Below are 24,585 nucleotides of genomic sequence, written 5' to 3'. Positions count from 1 at the left end.
TGAGATCATTAAAAAAAAAAAAAACGAAAATGTTCTTTTCCTAAAGACTGAAATATATGACTGACTAAATTGCACTATATACCAACTTTGAATGATTCAATATTGTTAAGCATTTTAAGGTAATATTTTCTTGATTCTCCGCTCATCAACCCATGTCTAACATGAGCACAAATATGCAAAGGCAGAAATCTAGAAATATTTTAAAAATAATCTAACAACCCTAGCATGAAAACTCTGGCTTAATATCGAACCTGATCCATTAAAAAAAAAAAGGTCATCTCATGTGTTGAAGATCTTCGGCAAATTTTACTGAAGCCAAATGTAAACAAATTGCAAATTTCATGTATAAATCGGTATGCATTATCTATCTACCATACAACAGTTGTAATACTGTTACCAAACCTAACCTGACCCACGTGACCGCAATGTACCTGAACGAAATCAAACGTACTGAACTTGAATGAAACGCACTGATACATGTATAAACCTTCATATGATCAAACTAAACCTTACAATATCTTGATACCACTACCGAAGATGAACGAAAATATATAAAAAAATATAAGAACTCGTGTGATGCAAAAAGCTATCAAATCTCCGATTCAGAATTATTCATCAATATCTTAATGTAATTATATATATATATATATATATATATATATATATATATATATATATATATATATATATATATATATATATATAAATTTAGTATGGTTGTCAGTAGGATTCGATGGCACAGACACACACACACACGCGGCTTATGGAAGTATTACTGCCAGAAATTATATTTAAGGTCCTGAGGCGAGTTTTGCAGTTCGTTGATTTTTTTCCCTCCCTTCCTCCCTCCCCCCCAGTAAAAAGTCACATTATAGTGGCGTGTTCTTATATCGGATTAGCCTCATTACTCATTCTGCCGGCATCCCCAGCCCAGTTCCCGCCACCCGCGCCCTTCTCGCACAGCTATCCACCCTTCTCTCTCTCTTTCTCTCTCTCTAACTCACCACTTCTACTCTCCGTCCCTCCAGGCTTCCCTTCGCCTCTCTACGCCTTCCACATTTCTCTCTGCCCCCTCACCCCCCCCCCTCTTTTCTCTCTCTCTTATCGTCTCCACCTCACACTCTTGCTCAACAGCCATTATCACTGACCATTTCCCCCCCCCCCTTTTTTTTTTTTATCAAATATTCCATTCTTCCAAAACCTTTTCGCTTTAGCCGTACACATAAAGCCTCATATTTCAATGACACGTTCAACATACCTCCCATTTTCTTTGATGCATCTCCCTCCCTGGATACACACACTCCATCTTCCTTAACCTTCCAGCCGTTGCCACTGCCAAGCCTTCCCTCTACACAGAGGGTGTCTCGGGCCTCTCCCTACATCTTTCTCCCTCCTACTAACTATTCCAAATGCAAAAACCTTGCATATGTAACATGAACTCACACACACACACACACACACACACACACACACACACACACACACACAGACATAAAAGATACATGTAGCCATCAGCTGTTGTATAAAAAAAATCGCATAAGATATATAAACAAATAAATCTAAATTACATGTATCAGTAGGAGGGAAAGGATCAAATGCTCTGGAGTGAGCAGTTTGTTGATGAGACTACTAGACTCCAGTGATACAAGCCTCGCCAAGAGGTGTACTTTTCCACTCGCGGCGCAACCACAAGAAGCAGGGCCAGTCCGGTAACACACCACACTCTATAGTGGTATGGTAACGGGGACGCTTCCCTCCGTTTGGCTGGGCGTGACAAGCGGCGTGCCTCAGGGATCACATCCACGTCCAAAGTTACCGTCACGTCAATAACCCGAGACGTGACGCGAGGACACGAGGTTCGTAAATCAAGCCTATGGCGAGGAGGGACAGTGTCAAGATGCCATTTCTGTTCCCCCCAAGCAACCACCTCACGGACCAATCAGGTCTTGCTGTTACCTGCCCAATCATGTGCCTCTACCACAACCCATTCCCGTGTCATTCAAAGTCGACTCTTTCGATCTATCATCCGGAGGTTCACTTGACCAGGCCAGGCCTCACACCATCACCCCAGCATCTACCTCTCACACACACGGGTCCTCGTCACTCTCGCCTGCTGGTCTGGCCCCTCCCTCCCAACCCCACACCTAAGACTCACCTTTATGCATCTGGCTCTCGTGTTTCCTACACTTGGCCCTACGGTTCTGGAACCACACCTGTGGAAACGGGAAAAAAATAAGAGTTGAAAATTGGAATTCGATTAGAAAAAAAAAAATATAAACAATTCATTAATTCCTGTGCGTCAGTTTATAAAAATGTGTACACGAGGAAATACAACTTCTGTTGCTTAATGTGCAGAGTACCCAATGGAGGCACACACACTTCTAACTCTAGGGTTAGTATGTAGGTAAAGACTTAATATTGGAGGGTTAACATGTAGGTACAGTCAGTTTACACCTGAGGGCTTGTATGTACGTACGGACTACACATACAAGATGGTTACAGGTACAGAATCTACATGTAGGGTACAGTAGCGTCAAACTTATGACACTACAGACCCTTCCAGCGTGTCAACCTTATGACACGCCAGAGCCATCCAGATGTCGACACACGACACCACAGACCCACGCAGTGGAGTCCAATCACAACGCTACAAACCCATTCAGTGTGTGTGTGTGTGTGGGGGGGGGAGTGTCTGTCTGTCTGTCAACTTACGACACCACAGATGCGTCAATTCCCGACACCGCGAACTCATCCAAGCGTTGTAAGATTAAAGCCAAGAGCTGAACCACAGCGGGGGGGTAGGACGCCTGTGTGCAAATGAAGCCATCGTCTGTGTGTTCCTGACACCAGCCTCACTAAGGCGGGAAAACGGATCAAACGGGAAAAGAAAATGATTCCGTTTCCAAGCCTTGGCTTCTGAACGTCATAACGTGAAGAACATAAGGGGTCAAAACGTACTGTGAGTATTGACGCTAATCACCCTTACTGGAACAGCTACTGACACACACACACACACACACACACACACGCACACACATACAAGCACGACTGTTGTCGATGCATCTCGTCATAAGCCACAGTAGGAGGTTCTCCGTCCTCTAGTGAGGGAGACGAGGACGTCCCCACGGACGGTGATGGGGGATGTGTGTATGTGTGTGTGTGTGTGTTGGAGGAAGTGGTGGAGGATGTCCCCACGAACGGTGAAGGGGGATGTGTATGTTGGTGGAAGTGGTGGAGGACGTTCCCAGGTACGGTGATGGGAGGGGAGATGAGTGTGTGTGTGTGTGTGTGTGTGTGTGTGTGTGTGTGTGTGTGTGTGTGTGTGGAAGAAGGTGGATGGTGGAGGTCCTCAGGTATGGTGATGGGGGACGTGTTGGAGGAGGAGGAGGAGGACATCCCCAGGTATGGTGATGGTGGAGGTCCCCAGCGGGAGGGGGAGCTGGCCGACCGGTAGTCCCCCTATGCCATAAACCAAGTGAGGTATGGCTGGAGCCCTGGGCTTGGGCAGGTCCGTCTGGGCCAGTCACAATATATCCGTCCGGGCCAAGTTACGGCCAGCCTGGCCGGCCCGGACCATCCGGTAAAAAAAAAGAGACTTAAAATTCAGTTACCCGGAGGAGGTTTATGGCAGAGCAGGTCGAGGTGGACAGTCCCGGGAGGTGGGGCTGACCCCATGCTCTCCCTCTGATGACCCGAGGATGACGTCAGGGGTCATGACTGAGCCTGGGCCATTATGGAGGTCATGGGAGAGGGCATGGCACTACAGAGGTCATGGGTGACTGCATGGCATTATGGAGGTAAGATAACCGCATGGCACTTTTTGGGGTGGTGCATGAGAGCATGGCAGTGTACAGGACTTCATGACACAATGAGAGAAGTGAATATGCATGACCCCGTCGTACGACCTTCACCCAGACCATCCTGCCCCCGTGGTACACAGTAGAGTGGGTGGGGAGGAGGAGGAGGAACATGGCTTCAGGTATACAGTAGAGTGGGTGGGGAGGAGGAAGAGGAGGAGGAGGAACATGGCTTCATGTATACAGTAGAGTGGGTGGGGAGGAGGAGGAACATGGCTTCAGGTATACAGCAGAGTGGGTGGGGAGGAGGAGGAGGAGCATGGCTTCGTAACTCGTTGTGTCCCGTCCTCCACGCCGTGGATGAGGGACCCTCCTGCAGCAGATGGTGATCTCGACAGGGGCCTGCACGTCTTCGGTTACCCAGCTTCCTCAAGTGCTTCCCTCCCACCCTAGAGCATCTTACCCTTCAGCCCCCACCCGTAACCTCCCACTCAAGTCCCCTCCCCATCCTCCTCCCACCAATACCCTCCTCGTCATCCCCCCATCCCCCACCAGTACCCTTCCCCATCATCCCCCCACCAGTACCCTTCCCCATCATCCCCCCACCAGTACCCTTCCCCATCATCCCCCCACCAGTACCCTTCCCCATCATCCCCCCACCAGTACCCTTCCCCATCATCCCCCCACCAGTACCCTGGCCGTCATCCCCCCACCAGTACCCTTCCCCATCATCCCCCCACCAGTACCCTTCCCCATCACCCCCCCACCAGTACCCTGGCCGTCATCCCCCCACCAGTACGCTGGCCGTCACCCCCCCACTACCAGGACGGACTAGGCGGCAGTAATCGTGTTATCTCATCTCACAACTGACGCGCGTGTCTTCACTCCTCCTGCTACTGATTTTATTCATCTGGGGTTGTCCAGGACGCTGCCGCCCGCTCCTGTGCCGTGTGTGTGTGTGTGTGTGTGTGTGTGTGTGTGTCAGGGGAGGGGGTGGTGGTGGGGGGTGGGTAGGATGGTAGGTGGATGTGGGGTTAACTTAATTAGCAATGTTGGCCCCACGGAGCCCAGGGACTGGTGGCGGGTGGGGGGGGGGGGGGCGGGCAAGGGGCCCATCATAACCTATTACCGTCCACCAGGATGCAGGGGAGACGGAGGAAGGGGGGGGGGGGAAGAAGGAAGGAGGGGAACGCTAGATAGATAGGACGCGTGTGATTACTGTTCATGTGTTACGAGATGAGAGTTTTACACTTGTGTTGCCCCGTCTCAACCTTATACCATGTCTTTACGCCTATGTATGTGTAAACATACAAACATACACACCCAGGTACCTATTTTATCGACCAGTCCCTAAAGGAGGATGAACAGCTGGGCGGACTGTGGACCGCCTGCCGAGACCAGGATTCGAACCTATGCAGGTTTGATCTCATCCCAGGCAGCCCGTGCATGCGTGCCGGTCAGTAACGAAGGTCCGTGTGTGTGTGTGTGTGTGTGTGTGTGTGTGTGTGGCCTACGAAGTTCTCCATGGGATTCAAAGTTAATCAATGAGGTCAGGGGTCAAGGTTATGGTTATACTACACTTGGGGGGTCAGGTCAGAAGGCAAGGAAGAAGAAAACAGACAAATAATCGAATAAAGACAACTCAAAAGAGCAAAATAAAAATACTACTAACAAGGCATGAAAGAAAATGTAAAAACGGGAGGTGGGAAAAAGAAAACGAAAGTTTGCAGAAACCCAAATGTTGTGAACTCAGGACAATAAAGGGCCACACAACCACGACATATATTTCCATGTATGGCAAACAAGGACGGAGTGAACGATTAACCACCGATACAGTTGGGGAAACCAGAAAACAACATATCTTAAATATAAGAACACACACACACACACACACACATATATATATATATATATATATATATATATATATATATATATATATATATATATATATATATATTGTGTAGATAAAATCATGCATAAACAGTTGCAGGTAAAAACCACACATATAATAGTGCAACTGAGTAATCTTTCATATATATATATATACATATATATATATATATATATATATATATATATATATATATATATATATATATATATACTTTGTGGCATCATAATTATTTCACATTATACATTCATCATAAGCCAATACGGTCTTGAGCCTCGTATACCGCTCAAAACTCTATCAATCACAAACAATGAAGAACAAGAGACGAAAATAAGTAACACTGTTTAAAAGATGCATTTCTTTCTCAATTCCCACAGCCTAATATTTACCCCTTCAGAAGCTAATATTATTTTGGGATAACTTCGGGTTTCAGCCGATCCTGAACATGTGTCTGTCTGTCTTGGTTCTATCACACCCTGAAGTTTATTCTAGGTTTCAAGAGTTCACACGAGAATCGCAACACGGCACCAGTCTTTCGCAGAGATGCTATTAACAAAAAAAAAAAAAATCACTGAAGGTGAAAAGTTTTCGTAACATTGTAGACCAGTTCTCCTTTAAATGTCAAAACTGTGAAATTAATAACTTGGTAACTGAGCTCCAACAGTTTCTACAGCCTATCGCCCATCGGGAGGCTAAGCCTACAGCCTCTCACTCCAGAGAAAACACGTCGAACATCGGACCACATTTTTTTTCTTTTTTTTCCCTACTAGCGCTTACCCCTGCGTCGGGTGGGTCTCCGGGCAACAGAAAACGGTCGCTGCCTGGGGTCGGGGAGTCACGTGCGAGGAGGCGTCATAACGCACGGCGGGAGCCCGGACCCCGGTAACTTGTCAGGAAGCAAATGGCAACGTCAAGCTCACGCGATTGGGACGAATGGCCCGCCAGGCTTGCACAGATTGTCTCCGTCAAGGACGGGAGAGAAGCAACCACCTGAAGGAGGAGGAGGTGGAGGAGGAGGAGGAGGTGGTGGTGGAGGAGGAGGAGGGTTGGTACATACAGTGGGCCAAACGATGGAGGAGGAGGAGGTGAAGGAGGAGGAGGAGGAGGAGGAGGAGGGAAGAGGGAGATATGAACGAGCCATGTTTTTGTTAGGCTGGCCACCACTCTATCTCCCAAGGAAGCCTGTGGTGTGGCGATCCCTTCACGGGCTCTCACAGGTGGAGGGAGACGATGCTACCTGAACACAGAGAGAGAGAGAGAGAGAGAGAGAGAGAGAGAGAGAGAGAGAGAGAGAGAGAGAGAGAGAGATGGGGCAACCGGAGCAAGCCCTTGGGTAGCCAGCACTTTGCAGCTGGAGGCGAGCGTAAACCAGCGTCACACCATCGCTAACTTTCCCCAACAAGCAGTCTCATCTCCAGCAGGAGCACGAGGGGCGCGGGCGAGGGTGTGCAGGCAGACAACACGCCCTCCCCGCTCACCGGCCTGGCCAGCGAGGGTTCGCTCCTTCCCGCTATAAATTTCCTTGCGACACAACTTCCAAGCGGCCGCCAAAGTTAGGCACGCTTAAAGTAGACGCGCACGCTCACGTCTGGTGGTGTGTGTGTGTATTGGGGAGGGGGTCAGGCCACGGGAACGCCGAGTGTAGGGAAGATGGTGGCCCGTCGATCCTCCTCCACACGTCCCAGCTGAGACACGCCAGCTGAGCTGCCCCTTATAAAGCTACAGGGCCTCCCCATCCCCCCCTAACCCTCTTCCCGTACCTCTATACAATGTCCACGTGACAAGACTACATTACAGGGTTCAAGGACGTGATGTACGACCTCACTAATGGCCTATTCGCTTGGCAGTTGTTCGTGGTGGTTTAATGTGACGATATAACTTTATAGGACAATTATAGGGAAATTTAGAACAACACCTTCAGGGGGTATATTTACCACCAACAGTCGTTAAAACTGTTAATGGAACGACACAACGAATCATGGATGACGTAGTGGTGAAATCACCTGGTTACTCTATAGCGTCATTAAGTCTTGTGTACATTGCTCTCCATTCTTCACATAACAGTTATTTTCAACGCATCACAACACAGGATCACATCCAAGAAATAACGCTCAATGTTGATGATTAACTACCATGTACCGAGTAATGATGGTTCACACCCTGAACGACCAGTTATGAACATAATGATTAATGACTGTTACCCTAATTCGTCTGACGTCCAGTATTTTAACCCTGGGCTTTGGCTTTACTCAATCAACTTCTTCAATACGACTGTACGACCCTTTAGTACTGAGTTAGGTACGACCCTTGGGCACGCCTGTGGATTACGGAGTCTGATCTGACCCCGACGGGGTTTAGGTCAGAGGTCAGGTCGTCAAAAAGTTTCGAGAAGCGATCTACGGACGTGTTAGGAGCACGTATACACGAGCGAGTGAGGTGGGTTACGGCAGAAAGTAACGGGCGCGCCCACAAGGCTGGGGGGTGTAGTGGAGGGAGCCCCAGTGAGGGGGGGGGGTAGTAAAGGTGTACAATGGTTCGTCAAATACGATCAGATTAGGCGACAGATAACTGCACTCGGGGAGAGGAGAGAGAGAGAGAGAGAGAGAGAGAGAGAGAGAGAGAGAGAGAGAGAGAGAGAGAGAGAGAGAGAGAGAGAGAGAGAGAGAGTCTAAAATCTTTCCCACCCTCGACACACAACAACCCCCCCCCCCCAAACAAAGCCCCCAAGACACTTTTCCCCCCTCGGGAGGAGGAGGAGGAGGTGGTTATGGATGGCCGTAATAGCTTCCAGAGACGACCCCTCAAACTCGAGACAAATAACGAAACTCGGCCGCCATTCGTCAAGCCGGGCAAACTTGTTTTGGTCCCGCCAGCCTGAGGCGAGCCTCCCTCCCCCACCACATTACCTAGGTACCCACCCACCATCCCCCACCCTCCCATCTAGGCAGCCACCCACCCATTATCCCCCACCCACACCCCCTTACCCGACCTTCACTTGTTTTCTCGCGCGCCTTAGGGCGTCGGAGGTTTAATTCCCTCCATCAATTATCTACTTGGCCTCCGTTGTTTTGATCTGAGGGGTGTGACTGCCTACCCCCAGTTATTCCCTCCTTCCATCTGCCGTTCACTCTTACCCAGTCTTTTTTCTCCCATGTTTTAAGGCGCGCTCAAGCACTACTCTCAAAACCCATCTTGAGTGTCGAGTCTTCTATACACATAACCGTTGCTCTCGTGCGGGGCTCTATAATAAGCCTTTGACGTTAATAACTTTTCCACTCGTCTTGAGCTGCAGAGGCGGCCAATAATCGCATTATATAATTACTGTAAAGTATCATAATTATACACAGACTAAAATTCTTATCACCACCGTGCTGCTGAGCTGTCTGTACGCGTTGTATAGTTACAATATCAACATAAACGCGCCGTCAACAGGACAATACGAGAGACTTCTCTTCAACGAACGCCATAATTCAATACAGGTTATCATTACGAATAATGATTCAATCACTGTTGTCCAATCTACTGTATATGTAGAACTCCCAACTGTCAGGTCTTCACGAGCGAATTCCTTTACTTCAGCCAATAAACACACACACACAATATACATATATATATATATATATATATTCCTATGAATCCAGGGGGAATGAAACACGATAAGTTCCCAAGTGCACTTTCGTGTAATAGTCACATCATCAGAGGAGATACAAGAAAGCAATATATCAGTTGATATACAACGAAAAGCCGTAGCTAAGACGCCATTTGGTAACCACGTCCAATACTTAAAAACCTCCAGCCAGACTTCCCACGTCAGCTGAGTGAGCACCGTCATCTGTAAACATCTCGTGCAACATCACCACCCTCCGGTATCGCAAGGCCCCCATCCCTCCCACGGCCGAAGATGGCGACTGTCAGACTCAACACCTACACTCCATCTGTCCTGCACTCACCCTCACTGAGGCACGTAGGTCATCATCACCACACTTCTTGGCCCTTGGTCACGCTCGGTGGGCGCGGATGGCTTCCTGAGCGCTGCGGAAGCCCCACACACACACACACACACATATATATATATACATATATATATATATATATATATATATATATATATATATATATATATATATTTTTTTTTTTTTTTTTTTTTTTTTTATACTTTGTCGCTGTCTCCCGCGTTTGCGAGGTAGCGCAAGGAAACAGACGAAAGAAATGGCCCCCCCCCCCCCATACACATGTACATACACACGTCCACACACGCAAATATACATACCTACACAGCTTTCCATGGTTTACCCCGGACGCTTCACATGCCTTGATTCAATCCACTGACAGCACGTCAACCCCTGTATACCACATCGCTCCAATTCACTCTATTTCTTGCCCTCCTTTCACCCTCCTGCATGTTCAGGCCCCGATCACACAAAATCCTTTTCACTCCATCTTTCCACCTCCAATTTGGTCTCCCTCTTCTCCTCGTTCCCTCCACCTCCGACACATATATCCTCTTGGTCAATCTTTCCTCACTCATTCTCTCCATGTGCCCAAACCATTTCAAAACACCCTCTTCTGCTCTCTCAACCACGCTCTTTTTATTTCCACACATCTCTCTTACCCTTACGTTACTTACTCGATCAAACCACCTCACACCACACATTGTCCTCAAACATCTCATTTCCAGCACATCCATCCTCCTGCGCACAACTCTATCCATAGCCCACGCCTCGCAACCATACAACATTGTTGGAACCACTATTCCTTCAAACATACCCATTTTTGCTTTCCGGGATAATGTTCTCGACTTCAACACATTTTTCAAGGCTCCCAAAATTTTCGCCCCCTCCCCCACCCTATGATCCACTTCCGCTTCCATGGTTCCATCCGCTGACAGATCCACTCCCAGATATCTAAAACACTTCACTTCCTCCAGTTTTTCTCCATTCAAACTCACCTCCCAATTGACTTGACCCTCAACCCTACTGTACCTAATAACCTTGCTCTTATTCACATTTACTCTTAACTTTCTTCTTCCACACACTTTACCAAACTCAGTCACCAGCTTCTGCAGTTTCTCACATGAATCCGCCACCAGCGCTGTATCATCAGCGAACAACAACTGACTCACTTCCCAAGCTCTCTCATCCCCAACAGACTTCATACTTGCCCCTCTTTCCAAAACTCTTGCATTTACCTCCCTAACCACCCCATCCATAAACAAAATAAACAACCATGGAGACATCACACACCCCTGCCGCAAACCTACATTCACTGAGAACCAATCACTTTCCTCTCTTCCTACACGTACACATGCCTTACATCCTCGATAAAAACTTTTCACTGCTTCTAACAACTTGCCTCCCACACCATATATTCTTAATACCTTCCACAGAGCATCTCTATCAACTCTATCATATGCCTTCTCCAGATCCATAAATGCTACATACAAATCCATTTGCTTTTCTAAGTATTTCTCACATACATTCTTCAAAGCAAACACCTGATCCACACATCCTCTACCACTTCTGAAACCACACTGCTCTTCCCCAATCTGATGCTCTGTACATGCCTTCACCCTCTCAATCAATACCCTCCCATATAATTTACCAGGAATACTCAACAAACTTATACCTCTGTAATTTGAGCACTCACTCTTATCCCCTTTGCCTTTGTACAATGGCACTATGCACGCATTCCGCCAATCCTCAGGCACCTCACCATGAGTCATACATACATTAAATAACCTTACCAACCAGTCAACAATACAGTCACCCCCTTTTTTAATAAATTCCACTGCAATACCATCCAAACCTGCTGCCTTGCCGGCTTTCATCTTCCGCAAAGCTTTTACTACCTCTTCTCTGTTTACCAAATCATTTTCCCTAACCCTCTCACTTTGCACACCACCTCGACCCAAACACCCTATATCTGCCACTCTGTCATCAGACACATTCAACAAACCTTCAAAATACTCATTCCATCTCCTTCTCACATCACCACTACTTGTTATCACCTCCCCATTTACGCCCTTCACTGAAGTTCCCATTTGCTCCCTTGTCTTACGCACCCTATTTACCTCCTTCCAGAACATCTTTTTATTCTCCCTAAAATTTACTGATAGTCTCTCACCCCAACTCTCATATATATATATATATATATATATATATATATATATATATATATATATATATATATATATATATATATATATATATATATTCTTTCTTTCAAACTATTCGCCATTTTTTTTTAATTTTCCAAAAGAAGGAACAGAGGGGGCCAGGTGAGGATATTCCAAAAAAGGCCCAGTCCTCTGTTCTTAACGCTACCTCGCGTTAAGAACAGAGGACTGGGCCTTTGAGGGAATATCTTCACCTGGCCCCTTTCTCTGTTCCATCTTTTGGAAAATTAAAAAAAAAAAATGAGAGGGGAGGATTTCCAGCCCCCCGCTCCCTTCCCTTTTAGTCGCCTTCTACGACACGCAGGGAATACGTGGGAAGTATTCTTTCTCCCCTATCTCCAGGGATAACCAGGGATAATATATATATATATATATATATATTTTTTTTTTTTTTTTTTTTTTTTTTTTTTTTTTTTTATACTTTGTCGCTGTCTCCCGCGTATTGCGAGGTAGCGCAAGGAAACAGACGAAAGAAATGGCCCAACCCCCCCCATACACATGTACATACACACGTCCGCACACACAAATATACATACCTACACAGCTTTCCATGGTTTACCCCGGACGCTTCACATGCCTTGATTCAATCCACTGACAGCACGTCAACCCCTGTATACCACATCGCTCCAATTCACTCTATTCCTTGCCCTCCTTTCACCCTCCTGCATGTTCAGGCCCCGATCACACAAAATCTTTTTCACTCCATCTTTCCACCTCCAATTTGGTCTCCCTCTTCTCCTCGTTCCCTCCACCTCCGACACATATATCCTCTTGGTCAATCTTTCCTCACTCATTCTCTCCATGTGCCCAAACCATTTTAAAACACTCTCTTCTGCTCTCTCAACCACGCTCTTTTTATTTCCACACCTCTCTCTTACCCTTACGTTACTTACTCGATCAAACCACCTCACACCACACATTGTCCTCAAACATATATATATATATATATATATATATATATATATATATATATATATATATATATTATCAAACCATCTCCGTCACAACATTCCCCTACAACACTACCATATGACCACAAACCACAACCACCACCATCGCTATCAACCCCCCCCCCCCTTTACATCATCACCACTACCACCACCATCACACTAACACCCCCCCCTTTCCTCTCACGACCCGGGGACGTCACACCGACCAAAGCTAACCGAAGCCAATGGCCAGCCCAGCGATTTACCGTCTCTGGACGCCGGCCTAATGAAATTACGTCCTTCAAGTCGCGTCCGCTAATTGATAGCCGAGCGGGGATACGAACTGGCGTACCCGGGGTGCTGTGACGGTTGAGGACCCACCCTCCCGACCACCACTACCCCCCAAACCCTGGCTGACACAGCCCACCCTCACTACCAAGACCCTGGCTACCATGACGTGGTCACTAATATTCCTTGACTACCATGACCCAGGTCACCAAGATTCCTGACACACACACACACACACACATTATATATATATATATATATATATATATATATATATATATATATATATATATATATATATATATATATATATATATATATCTTTCTTTTTTTTCTTTTAAACTATTCGCCATTTCCCGCGTTAGCGAGGTAGCGTTAAGAACAGAGGACTGGGCCTTTTTTGGAATATCCTCACCTGGCCCCCTCTGTTCCTTCTTTTGGAAAATTAAAAAAAAAAACGAGAGGGGAGGATTTCCAGCCCCCCGCTCCCTCCCCTTTTAGTCGCCTTCTACGACACGCAGGGAATACGTGGGAAGTATTTTTCTCCCCTATCCCAAGGGATAATATATATATATATATATATATATATATATATATATATATATATATATATGTGTGTGTGTGTGTGTGTGTGTGTGTGTGTGTGTGTGTGTGTTCAGGAAGGCCTTTACTACAGTCAAAGTAGATAAGTAAATGAGGCGGAGGGTAAGGTTGGCAGGCGGGCTGACCTGCTGAGGGCGAGTGGTGGCGTTGGTGACCAATGCCATCCGACGCCACGACACCCACTCCGTCCCCTTCCACCAGATGCTAAGGCGAGCTTCAGCTTCCTTTCCATAGCCTATGTGGCTGTCTTCCACGACCTCGTCAATCCTCCACTATTACCCAGACTGCTTCAAACTCGTCTAAGGTCCCTGGAGCTTAATATACTCTCTATATAAACCTCCAAATCCATTCTTCAAACCTTACACACGTTCTCGTCTCTACAAGGCTGTGTCCACAGTCCGACAGTTTCCAGGGCTAATCAAAAGGATTCGGGAACCTCCCAACATCCTCCTAAGTGATTTCTAAACCTTCCAGCGAAGCCTCTCCATTATTCAGGCTGCTCGTATGAGATCCTTTATATGATTCCATAAATTTCCAGAGCTCATCAGCATCTCTGGATCATTCCAGTCAAATCTACTCCTATCACGATGAGATTTCCAGAATCTTCCAGCGACATTCACATTCTTGGAAAAAAACCTCCATATGCTTCCAAAAGTATTATATATATATATATATATATATATATATATATATATATATATATATATATATATATATATATATATATATATAAATATATATATATATATATATATATATATATATATATATATATATATATATATATATATATATATTTTCACACTATTCGCCATTTCCCGCGTTAGCAAGGTAGCGTTAAGAACAGAGGACTGGACCTTTGAGGGAATATCCTCACCTGGCCCCCCTCTCTGTTATTTCTTTTGGAAAATTAAAAAAAAAACTGAGGGGAGGTTTTCCAGCCCCCCGCTCCCTTCCCTTTTAGTCGCCTTCTACGACACGCAGGGAATACGTGGGAAGTATTCTTTCTCCCCTATCCTCAGGGAATATATATATATATATATATATATATATATATATATATATATATATATATATATATATATATATATTCTTTTCTTTCAAACTATTCGCCATTTCCCGCGTTAGCGAGGTAGCGTTAAGAACAGAGGACTGGGCCTCTGTGGAATATCCTCACCTGGCCCCCCTCTGTTCCTTCTTTTGGAAAATTAAAAAAAAAAAAAAAAAAAAAAAAAACGAGAGGGGAGGATTTCCAGCCCCCCGCTCCCTCCCCTTTTAGTCGCCTTCTACGACACGCAGGGAATACGTGGGAAGTATTCTTGATCCCCTATCCCTAGGGATAATATATATATATATATATATATATATATATATATATATATATATATATATATATATATATATATATTCCAGCGAACTCTTTCCCCTTCCAGCAACTAGCCATCTTCCAGACTGTTCTAAATCCTCCTAACCATCTTTACACCGATCTCTATATTAGACCCTTCCAGACGCCTCTTCGGACCCTTCCAGCTTGCTGCCAGAAACGTCAGCGGCCTCCATAAATATCCACGGAGGAGAGGACACTGGACAGCCATTAGCAGTTCACAAATGACTCAGGAGACGCGGTGTTTAATGTAAATGGTGGCCATCACTAAAAGGAGGGAGGAGGAGAAGGAGGAGGAGGAGAGAGGGCGCGCCCGCCCGCCAACCAGCACTCTCCACCCGACCGTCCTGACCTTCTCCATCATGACGCCAACCTCTCTCTCTCTCTCTCTCTCTCTCTCTCTCTCTCTCTCTCTCTCTCTCCACCAACAGACGGATTGACATGAAAAAAAAAATATTCACTTTATTAATCTATTCATTCACTGCCGACTTCACCGATGAACGTCCAAACCTTGATAAAAGAACGTACGTCGACACTACCTACCTACGAGCAGCTCTTGAATAAACCTACAAACACAAATAAATTTCTCGAGTAAGAAAAAAAAAACGAAAGAATGCGACTAAAATACAAAACATTTCACGGTTTATATATATATATATATATATATATATATATATATATATATATATATATATATATATATATTTTCTTTCTTTTGTCTTGGCAGTCACTAACACCCACTCTAAATTATCAATATATATATACGAGGGCAGGGAGAACAAAATCAGCGAGTCTCTGGGAGCACAATGATAATGGTGCAGACGTCTGCAAAGTTCCAAATCAGTTATTTAATCTGGAAAGACGCCACTGCCGCCGCTCCTCAAACCATCTGTCTGCGCGCTGCCCGACCCCCCCAACGTCTTCGTAACCTTCGCAAAACCTCCCGAGGCAAAATCGCGTCTCCACGATCATCCTAAATTAACCTTAATGTCAAAGACTCCCATCGGAATATCGCTCCGAATATCCGGAAGATCGCTAGAGTATTCGTAAGTATACCTTACACATTAAAGTAGCGTGGAATGTTAATCCTAAGCCGGAGCTGAGGTGACTGAACGCGTCAAGAAACATGGTCGCCCAGCAGCCACGACCGGAGGACTCGTCAACCATCATGAAGACAAATATGGCGGATTATCTGAGGAAAATCGGGGATAATTCAAGGGAACTCCTGGCCTCATGTCAAGGGCCATATATCTCCAGCAATTATCCTTCCCAGTAGATGGCCATGCGCCTACCCTTCGCCCCCCCCCCCCTCCCTCCCAAACTTACTACTTTCTAAGTAATTCAGTCGCTTACTTATGCTACTTATCGTGATGTCTATGTATCATAATTACTTAACTATTACTTTGTAAGTAATTAAATCGCTTCACCTCTGCCAAGCATCGTGATTTCTATGTATCACACTTAACTTATTACTTTTTAAGTAATTCAGTCACTTTACGTCTGTCATGGATCATAATTTCTATGTATCATAATTACTTGACTTATTACATTCTAAGTAATTCAATCGCCTTACATATGCTACTTATCGTGATTTGTATGTTCCATCATTACTTATTACTTTCTAAGTAATTAAATCGCTTTACTTCTGCCACGTACAGCGATTTCTATGTATCATAATCACATAATCATCACTTTCTAAGTAATTAAATCGCTTTACTTCTGCCACGTATAGTGATTTCTATGTATCATAATCACATAATCATCACTTTCTAAGTAATTAAATCGCTTTACTTCTGCCACGTATAGTGATTTCTATGTATCATAATCACATAATCATCACTTTCTAAGTAATTAAATCGCTTTACTTCTGCCACGTATAGTGATTTCTATGTATCATAATCACATAATCATCACTTTCTAAGTAATTAAATCGCTTTACTTCTGCCACGTATAGTGATTTCTATGTATCATAATCACATAATCATCACTTTCTAAGTAATTAAATCGCTTTACTTCTGCCACGTATAGTGATTTCTATGTATCATAATCACATAATCATCACTTTCTAAGTAATTAAATCGCTTTACTTCTGCCACGTATAGTGATTTCTATGTATCATAATCACATAATCATCACTTTCTAAGTAATTAAATCGCTTTACTTCTGCCACGTATAGTGATTTCTATGTATCATAATCACATAATCATCACTTTCTAAGTAATTAAATCGCTTTACTTCTGCCACGTATAGTGATTTCTATGTATCATAATCACATAATCATCACTTTCTAAGTAATTAAATCGCTTTACTTCTGCCACGTATAGTGATTTCTATGTATCATAATCACATAATCATCACTTTCTAAGTAATTAAATCGCTTTACTTCTGCCACGTATAGTGATTTCTATGTATCATAATCACATAATCATCACTTTCTAAGTAATTCAATCACTTCATGTCCGCTGCGTATCGCCAGTTCTAAGTATCGTAATTACGAAAAGCTACAATGATCTAAATACCTTTCACAGTCAAGTAAGTCATATCACATTAACGTATATAAGTATCTTGACCGGCCTTTTTAACCAGCCTTTTAACACCCTCGTCTGTTGCGGGTCACCGAGGTCAAATGAGACGCTGAAGAAAAAAAAGGTCAAAAAGAAAAGGTCCAGGGGTCAGCCAAGGAGGGGGGGGGAGGAGGGGGATATTTTGGTATGGATTTACTGCCGCTCTGACGCCTCGTAACGAGCTGAGCTGCCCTCCTCAGTTCCCGGCCATTTTGGCTGCCAAATTACATTTAGACAAAAGAAAATGGTCTGCCTCATGGAAAACGGATGCGGTGTGACGTCACCGATGCGGGGGTGGGCTGGGTGTGGTGTGTGTGTGTGTGTGTGTGTGTGCAGGGGGGGGGAAACTTCTTCGCCCAGGACGAATGACGATGAGATCACATGACCTGTGATACACAATTGGCGGACTAACACTACCACATCACGACTAGTCTCATCCTTTAATTGCTGGGGTCAGGACCTGGTGTGACACGTGACCTGGGGCCAGGCATCACGCCCTGGTGACATGTGACCTGGTGTCAGGCATGACGCCCTGGTGTGACACGTGACCTGGGTGGGGCCAGGCATGACGCCCTGGTGTGACGCGTGATCTGGGGCGGGGCCTAGCATCACGCCCTGGTGTGACACGTGACCTGGGGTCAGGCATCGCGCCCTGGTCTGACACGTGACCTGGGGCCAGGCATCGCCCCCTAGTGTGTCACATGACCTGGGGCCAGGCATCATGCCCTGGTGTGACACATGACCTGGGGCCAGGCATCACGCCCTGGTGTGACACATGACCTGGGGCCAGGCATCACGCCCTGGTGTGACACATGACCTGGGGCCAGGCATCACGCCCTGGTGTGACACGTGACCTGGGGCCAGGCATCACGCCCTGGTGTGACACATGACCTGGGGCCAGGCATCACGCCCTGGTGTGACACATGACCTGGGGCCAGGCATCACGCCCTGGTGTGACACATGACCTGGGGCCAGGCATCACGCCCTGGTGTGACACGTGACCTGGGGGGCCAGGACACACAACCCCAGCAGGTGTAACACGGAGGCCATATCCGCTACCAAGATTCCGGCTATACAGTCGTCTCCCAGGTCCATATATTTACGTTTCCAGTGGGATAGGTCCTGGGCAGGACCGCCCTCTTCCCTGACGGCCCTGGTGCAGGGATGGCGTAAGGGCCCTGGTGGCCTGCGGGAGCCCAACCCCGGTAATGCCGCGGCTTCCGCCATAACCTCCCCGTAAATAAAGCGAGCGGGGAGCCGGTAGTCAAATGGGGTGAATAAATTACCCGAAGCTCAAGTCTGGATCATACGCGTCCTGGGGCGCCCACCTGCATCGTGATGAGGGAGGAGGCGCACGCGGGGCGGGCTGGACACGGCGGCCCACTCCTGCTGGAGGTGTCCAGCATGACCTGACCTGACCTGACCTGCCTGCTGGTGCTGCTGGAGGTATCCAGCATGACCTGACCTGACCTGCCTGCTGGTGCTGCCCACTCCTGCTGGAGGTGTCCAGCATGACCTGACCTGACCTGACCTGCCTGCTGGTGCTGCCCACTCCTGCTGGAGGTGTCCAGCATGACCTGACCTGACCTGCTGGTGCTGCCTACTCCTGCTGGAGGTGTCCAGCATGACCTGACCTGACCTGACCTGCCTACTGGTGCTGCCCACTCCTGCTGGAGGTATCCGGCATGACCTGACCTGACCTGACCTGCTGCTGGAGGTGTCCAGCATGACCTGACCTGACTGCTGGTGCTGCCGACTCATGCTGGAGGTGTCCGGTATGACATGACCTGACCTGCCCTCTGGTGCTGCCCACTCCTGCTGGAGGTGTCCAGCATGACCTGACCTGACCTGCCTGCTGGTGCTGCCCACTCCTGCTGGAGGTGTCCAGCATGACCTGACCTGCCTGCTGGTGCTGCTGGGTGTTCAGCATGACCTGACCTGACCTGCTGGTGCTGCCCCTGCTGCTGGAGGAGTCCGGCATGACCTGACCTTCCTGCTGGTGTTCCTAGGCCTGCTGGAGGCCTGGCATGACCTGACCTGACCTGACCTGCTGGTGATGCCTGCCTAGTCCACCCCAGTCGTCTCCATCAAAGGATCGACCAGACTCTCCCATCACTACTCCCGTCCCCTCTGGTGTTCCTCCTCTTCCTTACCCTCCCATCATAACCCCGTCTTACCTCCCCTTCCCTTCTCCTCTCCCATGGTTGCCCCCGGAGACTCTGCCACACACAGACGCACCAACCTGACCCCTGGCCTCCGACCTCAGCCTTAAAAAAGTCAGGTCAAAGAGTAGGTTCGGCGCGTATCTTGTGTGACCAGACCAGTAGGACTGACCTGGCTACGGAAGGCCAGTGACTTGGTAGCAGCAGATAGCTACCCCCTCAGCGAGGACAGCAGCAGATAGCTACCCCCTCAGCGAGGACAGCAGCAGGAAGCTACCCCCTCAGCGAGGACAGCAGCAGATAGCTACCCCCTCAGCGAGGACAGCAGCAGGAAGCTACCCCCTCAGCGAGGACAGCAGCAGGTAGCTACCCCCTCAGCGAGGACAGCAGCAGATAGCTACCCCCTCAGCGAGGACAGCAGCAGGAAGCTACCCCCTCAGCGAGGACAGCAGCAGATAGCTACCCCCTCAGCGAGGACAGCAGCAGGTAGCTACCCCCTCAGCGAGGACAGCAGCAGATAGCTACCCCCTCAGCGAGGACAGCAGCAGATAGCAACCCCCTCAGCGAGGACAGCAGCAGATAGCTACCCCCTCAGCGAGGACAGCAGCAGGTAGCCATCCCCTCAGCGAGGACAGCAGCAGGTAGCTACCCCCTCAGCGAGGACAGCAGCAGATAGCTACCCCCTCAGCGAGGACAGCAGTAGATAGCCACCCCCTCAGCGAGGACAGCAGCAGATAGCTACCCCCTCAGCGAGGACAGCAGCAGGTAGCCATCCCCTCAGCGAGGACAGCAGCAGGTAGCTACCCCCTCAGCGAGGACAGCAGCAGGTAGCTACCCCCTCAGCGAGGTCAGCAGCAGATAGCTACCCCCTCAGCGAGGACAGCAGTAGATAGCTACCCCCTCAGCGAGGACAGCAGCAGATAGCTACCCTCTCAGCAAGGACAGCAGCAGATAGCTACCCCCTCAGCGAGGACAGCAGCAGATAGCTACCCCCTCAGCGAGGACAGCAGCACATAGCCAATCCCTCAGCGAGGACAGCAGCAGATAGCCACTCCCTCAGCGAGGACAGCAGCAGATAGCTACCCCCTCAGCGAGGACAGCAGCAGGTAGCTACCCCCTCGGCGAGGACAGCAGCAGGTAGCCACTCCCTCAGCGAGGACAGCAGCAGATAGCTACCCCCTCAGCGAGGACAGCAGCAGATAGCTACCCCCTCAGCGAGGACAGCAGCAGATAGCTACCCCCTCAGCGAGGACAGCAGCAGGTAGCTACCCCCTCGGCGAGGACAGCAGCAGGTAGCCACCCCTTCAGCGAGGACAGCAGCAGGTAGCTACCCCCTCAGCGAGGACAGCAGCAGATAGCTACCCACCTCAGCGAGGACAGCAGCAGATAGCTACCCCCTCAGCGAGGACAGCAGCAGGTAGCTACCCCCTCGGCGAGGACAGCAGCAGGTAGCCACTCCCTCAGCGAGGACAGCAGCAGATAGCTACCCCCTCAGCGAGGACAGCAGCAGGTAGCTACCCCCTCAGCGAGGACAGCAGCAGGTAGCTACCCTCTCAGCGAGGACAGCAGCAGGTAGCTACCCTCTCAGCGAGGACAGCAGCAGGTAGCCACCCACCCCTCAGCGAGGGCAGGAGCGGCCCTGCTGCCCCTCCCCCGACCCCGGCCACAACCCCCTGGGGTTATGTACGCCACACCCACCTGCACCCTGGCCTCGGAGAGCCCCAGGCGTTGGGAGAGCTCCTCCCTCATGAAGGCGTCGGGGTAGTGGGTCTCGTCGAAGAGGCGCTCGAGCTCGTTCAGCTGCTCCAGGGTGAAGTTGGTCCGCGAGCGACGCTGCTTCACCTGCAGGAGGAGGACTTGCCTGAAGAAGGCCGTACTACAACCACCAACACGGACATGGAGGTGTGGGAGATGAGAGAGGGAATCAGGAGGAGAGAGGGAATCAAGAGGAGAGAGGGAATCAACATGTGAGAGGGAATCAAGAGGAGAGAGGGAATCAAGATGAGAGGGAATCAAGAGGAGAGAGGGAATCAAGAGGAGAGAGGGAATCAAGAGGAGAGGGAATCAACATGTGAGAGGGAATCAAGAGGCGAGAGGGAATCAAGATGTGAGAGGGAATCAAGAGGAGAGAGGGAATCAAGATGTGAGAGGGAATCAAGAGGAGAGAGGGAATCAAGAGGCGAGAGGGAATCAAGATGTGAGAGGGAATCAAGAGGAGAGAGGGAATCAAGAGGAGAGGGAATCAACATGTGAGAGGGAATCAAGAGGCGAGAGGGAATCAAGATGTGAGAGGGAATCAAGAGGAGAGAGGGAATCAAGAGGCGAGAGGGAATCAAGATGTGAGAGGGAATCAAGAGGCGAGAGGGAATCAAGATGTGAGAGGGAATCAAGAGGAGAGAGGGAATCAAGAGGCGAGAGGGAATCAAGATGTGAGAGGGAATCAAGATGTGAGAGGGAATCAAGATGTGAGAGGGAATCTGGATGAGAGAGGGATTATGAAGAACTAAGAAATGAAGAATTATACAAGAGAAATACATTAGGCGATACTGAAGGTGTGTGTGTGTGTGTGTGTGTGTGTGTGTGTGTGTTATGATTTCCTTCGCAGTGTTGTCATGGGTCTGTCAGGAGAGACAGAAAACACATAACACTCCACGCACACCCAGAGCAAGATAACACATAACACTCCACGCACACCCAGAGCAAGATAACACATAACACTCCACGCACACCCAGAGCACGATAACACATAACACTCCACGCACACCCAGAGCACGATAACACATAACACTCCACGCACACCCAGAGCAAGATAACACATAACACTCCACGCACACCCAGAGCACGATAACACATAACACTCCACGCACACCCAGAGCAAGATAACACATAACACTCCACGCACACCCAGAGCACGATAACACATAACACTCCACGCACACCCAGAGCAAGATAACACATAACACTTCGAGACTAAAGCAACACATGCGAACACACCCACAGCTGAGGAGGTCATTATGTAGTGACGTGAATCAGTGAGGATAGCAAGTGTACTGTTATCCCCGGCTCACGTACCATCAGGAAGGTACGACCCGTGAGTCTGACGGTACGCTTCACTGAACAAGACGGTACAGCCCTTGAACACGACGGTACAGCCCTTGAGCACGATGGTACGGCCCTTGAGCAGGATGGTACGACCCTTGAGCACGATGGTACGACCCTTGAGCGCGACGGTACGGTCTTTGAGCAAGACGGTACGACCCCTGAGCACGACGGTACGACCCCTGAGCGCGACCCTCGGGTATGATGACGCGGTCGACCCCATCCAGAGGGTCGTACGGCACCGCTGTGTTCGCGGGTCGTACCGTCGTGGTCGGAGTGTGTGTACCTGCTGCGTACCGTGAGGCCAGCTCCCGCCTAGTGACAGCAGTGCCAAGCAGTGTCTAGAAATGCCAAAGAGTTTCTAGCAGTGCCAAAGAGTGTCTAACAGTTGTCTAACAGTGTCTGGCAGTCCCAAGCAGTGTCTAACTATGTCAAATAGTGTCCAGCAGTGCCAAGGAGTGTCTAGCTGCCACAAGGAGTGTCCAACAGTGCCAAAACAGTTTCTAGCAATGCCAAACAGTCTAGCAGTGCCAAAACGGTTTTTAGCAGTGCCAAAACGGTTTCTAGCAGTGCCAAAACGGTTTCTAGCAGTGCCAAACAAGTGTCCTGCAATGACTTGGGTGTACTTCACACCTCCTTTCACTGCCACAGCAACGACTCGAACCAAGATATCGTCAGCAGATGTCTCTCAGATCTCCCCCGAGCAGCGTGCATCTCCCCACCAACTCTAGTTTTGTTACCTCTGGTGATATAAACGTCTGAGAGTGGAGTCAGGTGTGGAGATAAGGGGATGAGAAAAGAGATAATGAAGGAGAAGCAGAGAGACAGAGGGAAGGGAATGGAATGTGGCGATTTACATAGACTGTGATGATGAAAATAATCATATTCTGTACAATACTAATTAAATGATCTTATTCAATTATCAGATTACATCTAGAGCCAAAAACAATGGTATCGCATCAGTAGAATCTTTAACTATAATCACTTGGATTACATTTTGAGCCAAACACATGGTAGCTTTTCATCATAATCTTTCAATATCATTACCTGATTACACTTAAGAGCCAAACACATGATAATGCATCATTTTGTTCTTTTGTCTGAGTAAAATATTTGAAAGCCAATGAAAAGGTTGGCAGTTACAGAAAAGAAAATGAAAGCATGATTACATTACAAGCACATGGGCAAATGATTTACTGGGAGGGAGGAACGGTGATGGAAGGTGTGGGGTACATTTACAGGGATGGAGCAGCAGTGATGGAAGGTGAGGGGTAAACAGTGAATGGGAGGGAGCAGCAGCAGTGATGGAAGGTGAGGGGTAAACATTGAATGGGAGGGAGCAGCAGCAGTGATGGAAGGTGAGGGGTAAACAGTGAATGGGAGGGAGCAGCAGCAGTGATGGAAGGTGGTGAGGGGTAAACAGTGAATGGGAGGGAGCAGCAGCAGTGATGGAAGGTGAGGGGTAAACAGTGAATGGGAGGGAGCAGCAGCAGTGATGGAAGGTGAGGGGTAAACAGTGAATGGGAGGGAGAAGCAGCAGTGATGGAAGGTGAGGGGTAAACAATGAATGGGAGGGAGCAGCAGCAGTGATGGAAGGTAAGAGGTAATCAGTGAATGGGAGGGAGAAGCAGCAGTGATGGAAGGTGAGGGGTAAACAGTGAATGGGAGGAGAAGCAGCAGTGATGGAAGG

The 24,585-nt window shown here is 48.1% G+C and overlaps 1 protein-coding gene across 1 annotated transcript in view; it reads right to left on the bottom strand.

The window, feature by feature from the left end:
- LOC139756876 (uncharacterized) overlaps positions 1–24,585 on the bottom strand; it is a 113,942-nt gene that overhangs the window by 33,638 nt on the left and 55,719 nt on the right. The window contains exons 3-4 of the mRNA XM_071676735.1: positions 21,495–21,638; positions 2,156–2,213 (exon numbers count right to left, since the gene is read on the bottom strand). Of these exons, the coding sequence (XP_071532836.1) occupies positions 2,156–2,213; positions 21,495–21,638 (202 nt within the window). The remainder of the gene's footprint in view (positions 1–2,155; positions 2,214–21,494; positions 21,639–24,585) is intronic.

Source organism: Panulirus ornatus, chromosome 23 (assembly GCF_036320965.1).
Source record: "Panulirus ornatus isolate Po-2019 chromosome 23, ASM3632096v1, whole genome shotgun sequence".
Classification (NCBI taxonomy): Eukaryota; Metazoa; Arthropoda; class Malacostraca; order Decapoda; family Palinuridae; genus Panulirus; species Panulirus ornatus.
The sequence above is the reverse complement of the archived record's forward strand: the minus strand, read 5'-3'. Positions and strand labels throughout refer to the sequence as shown.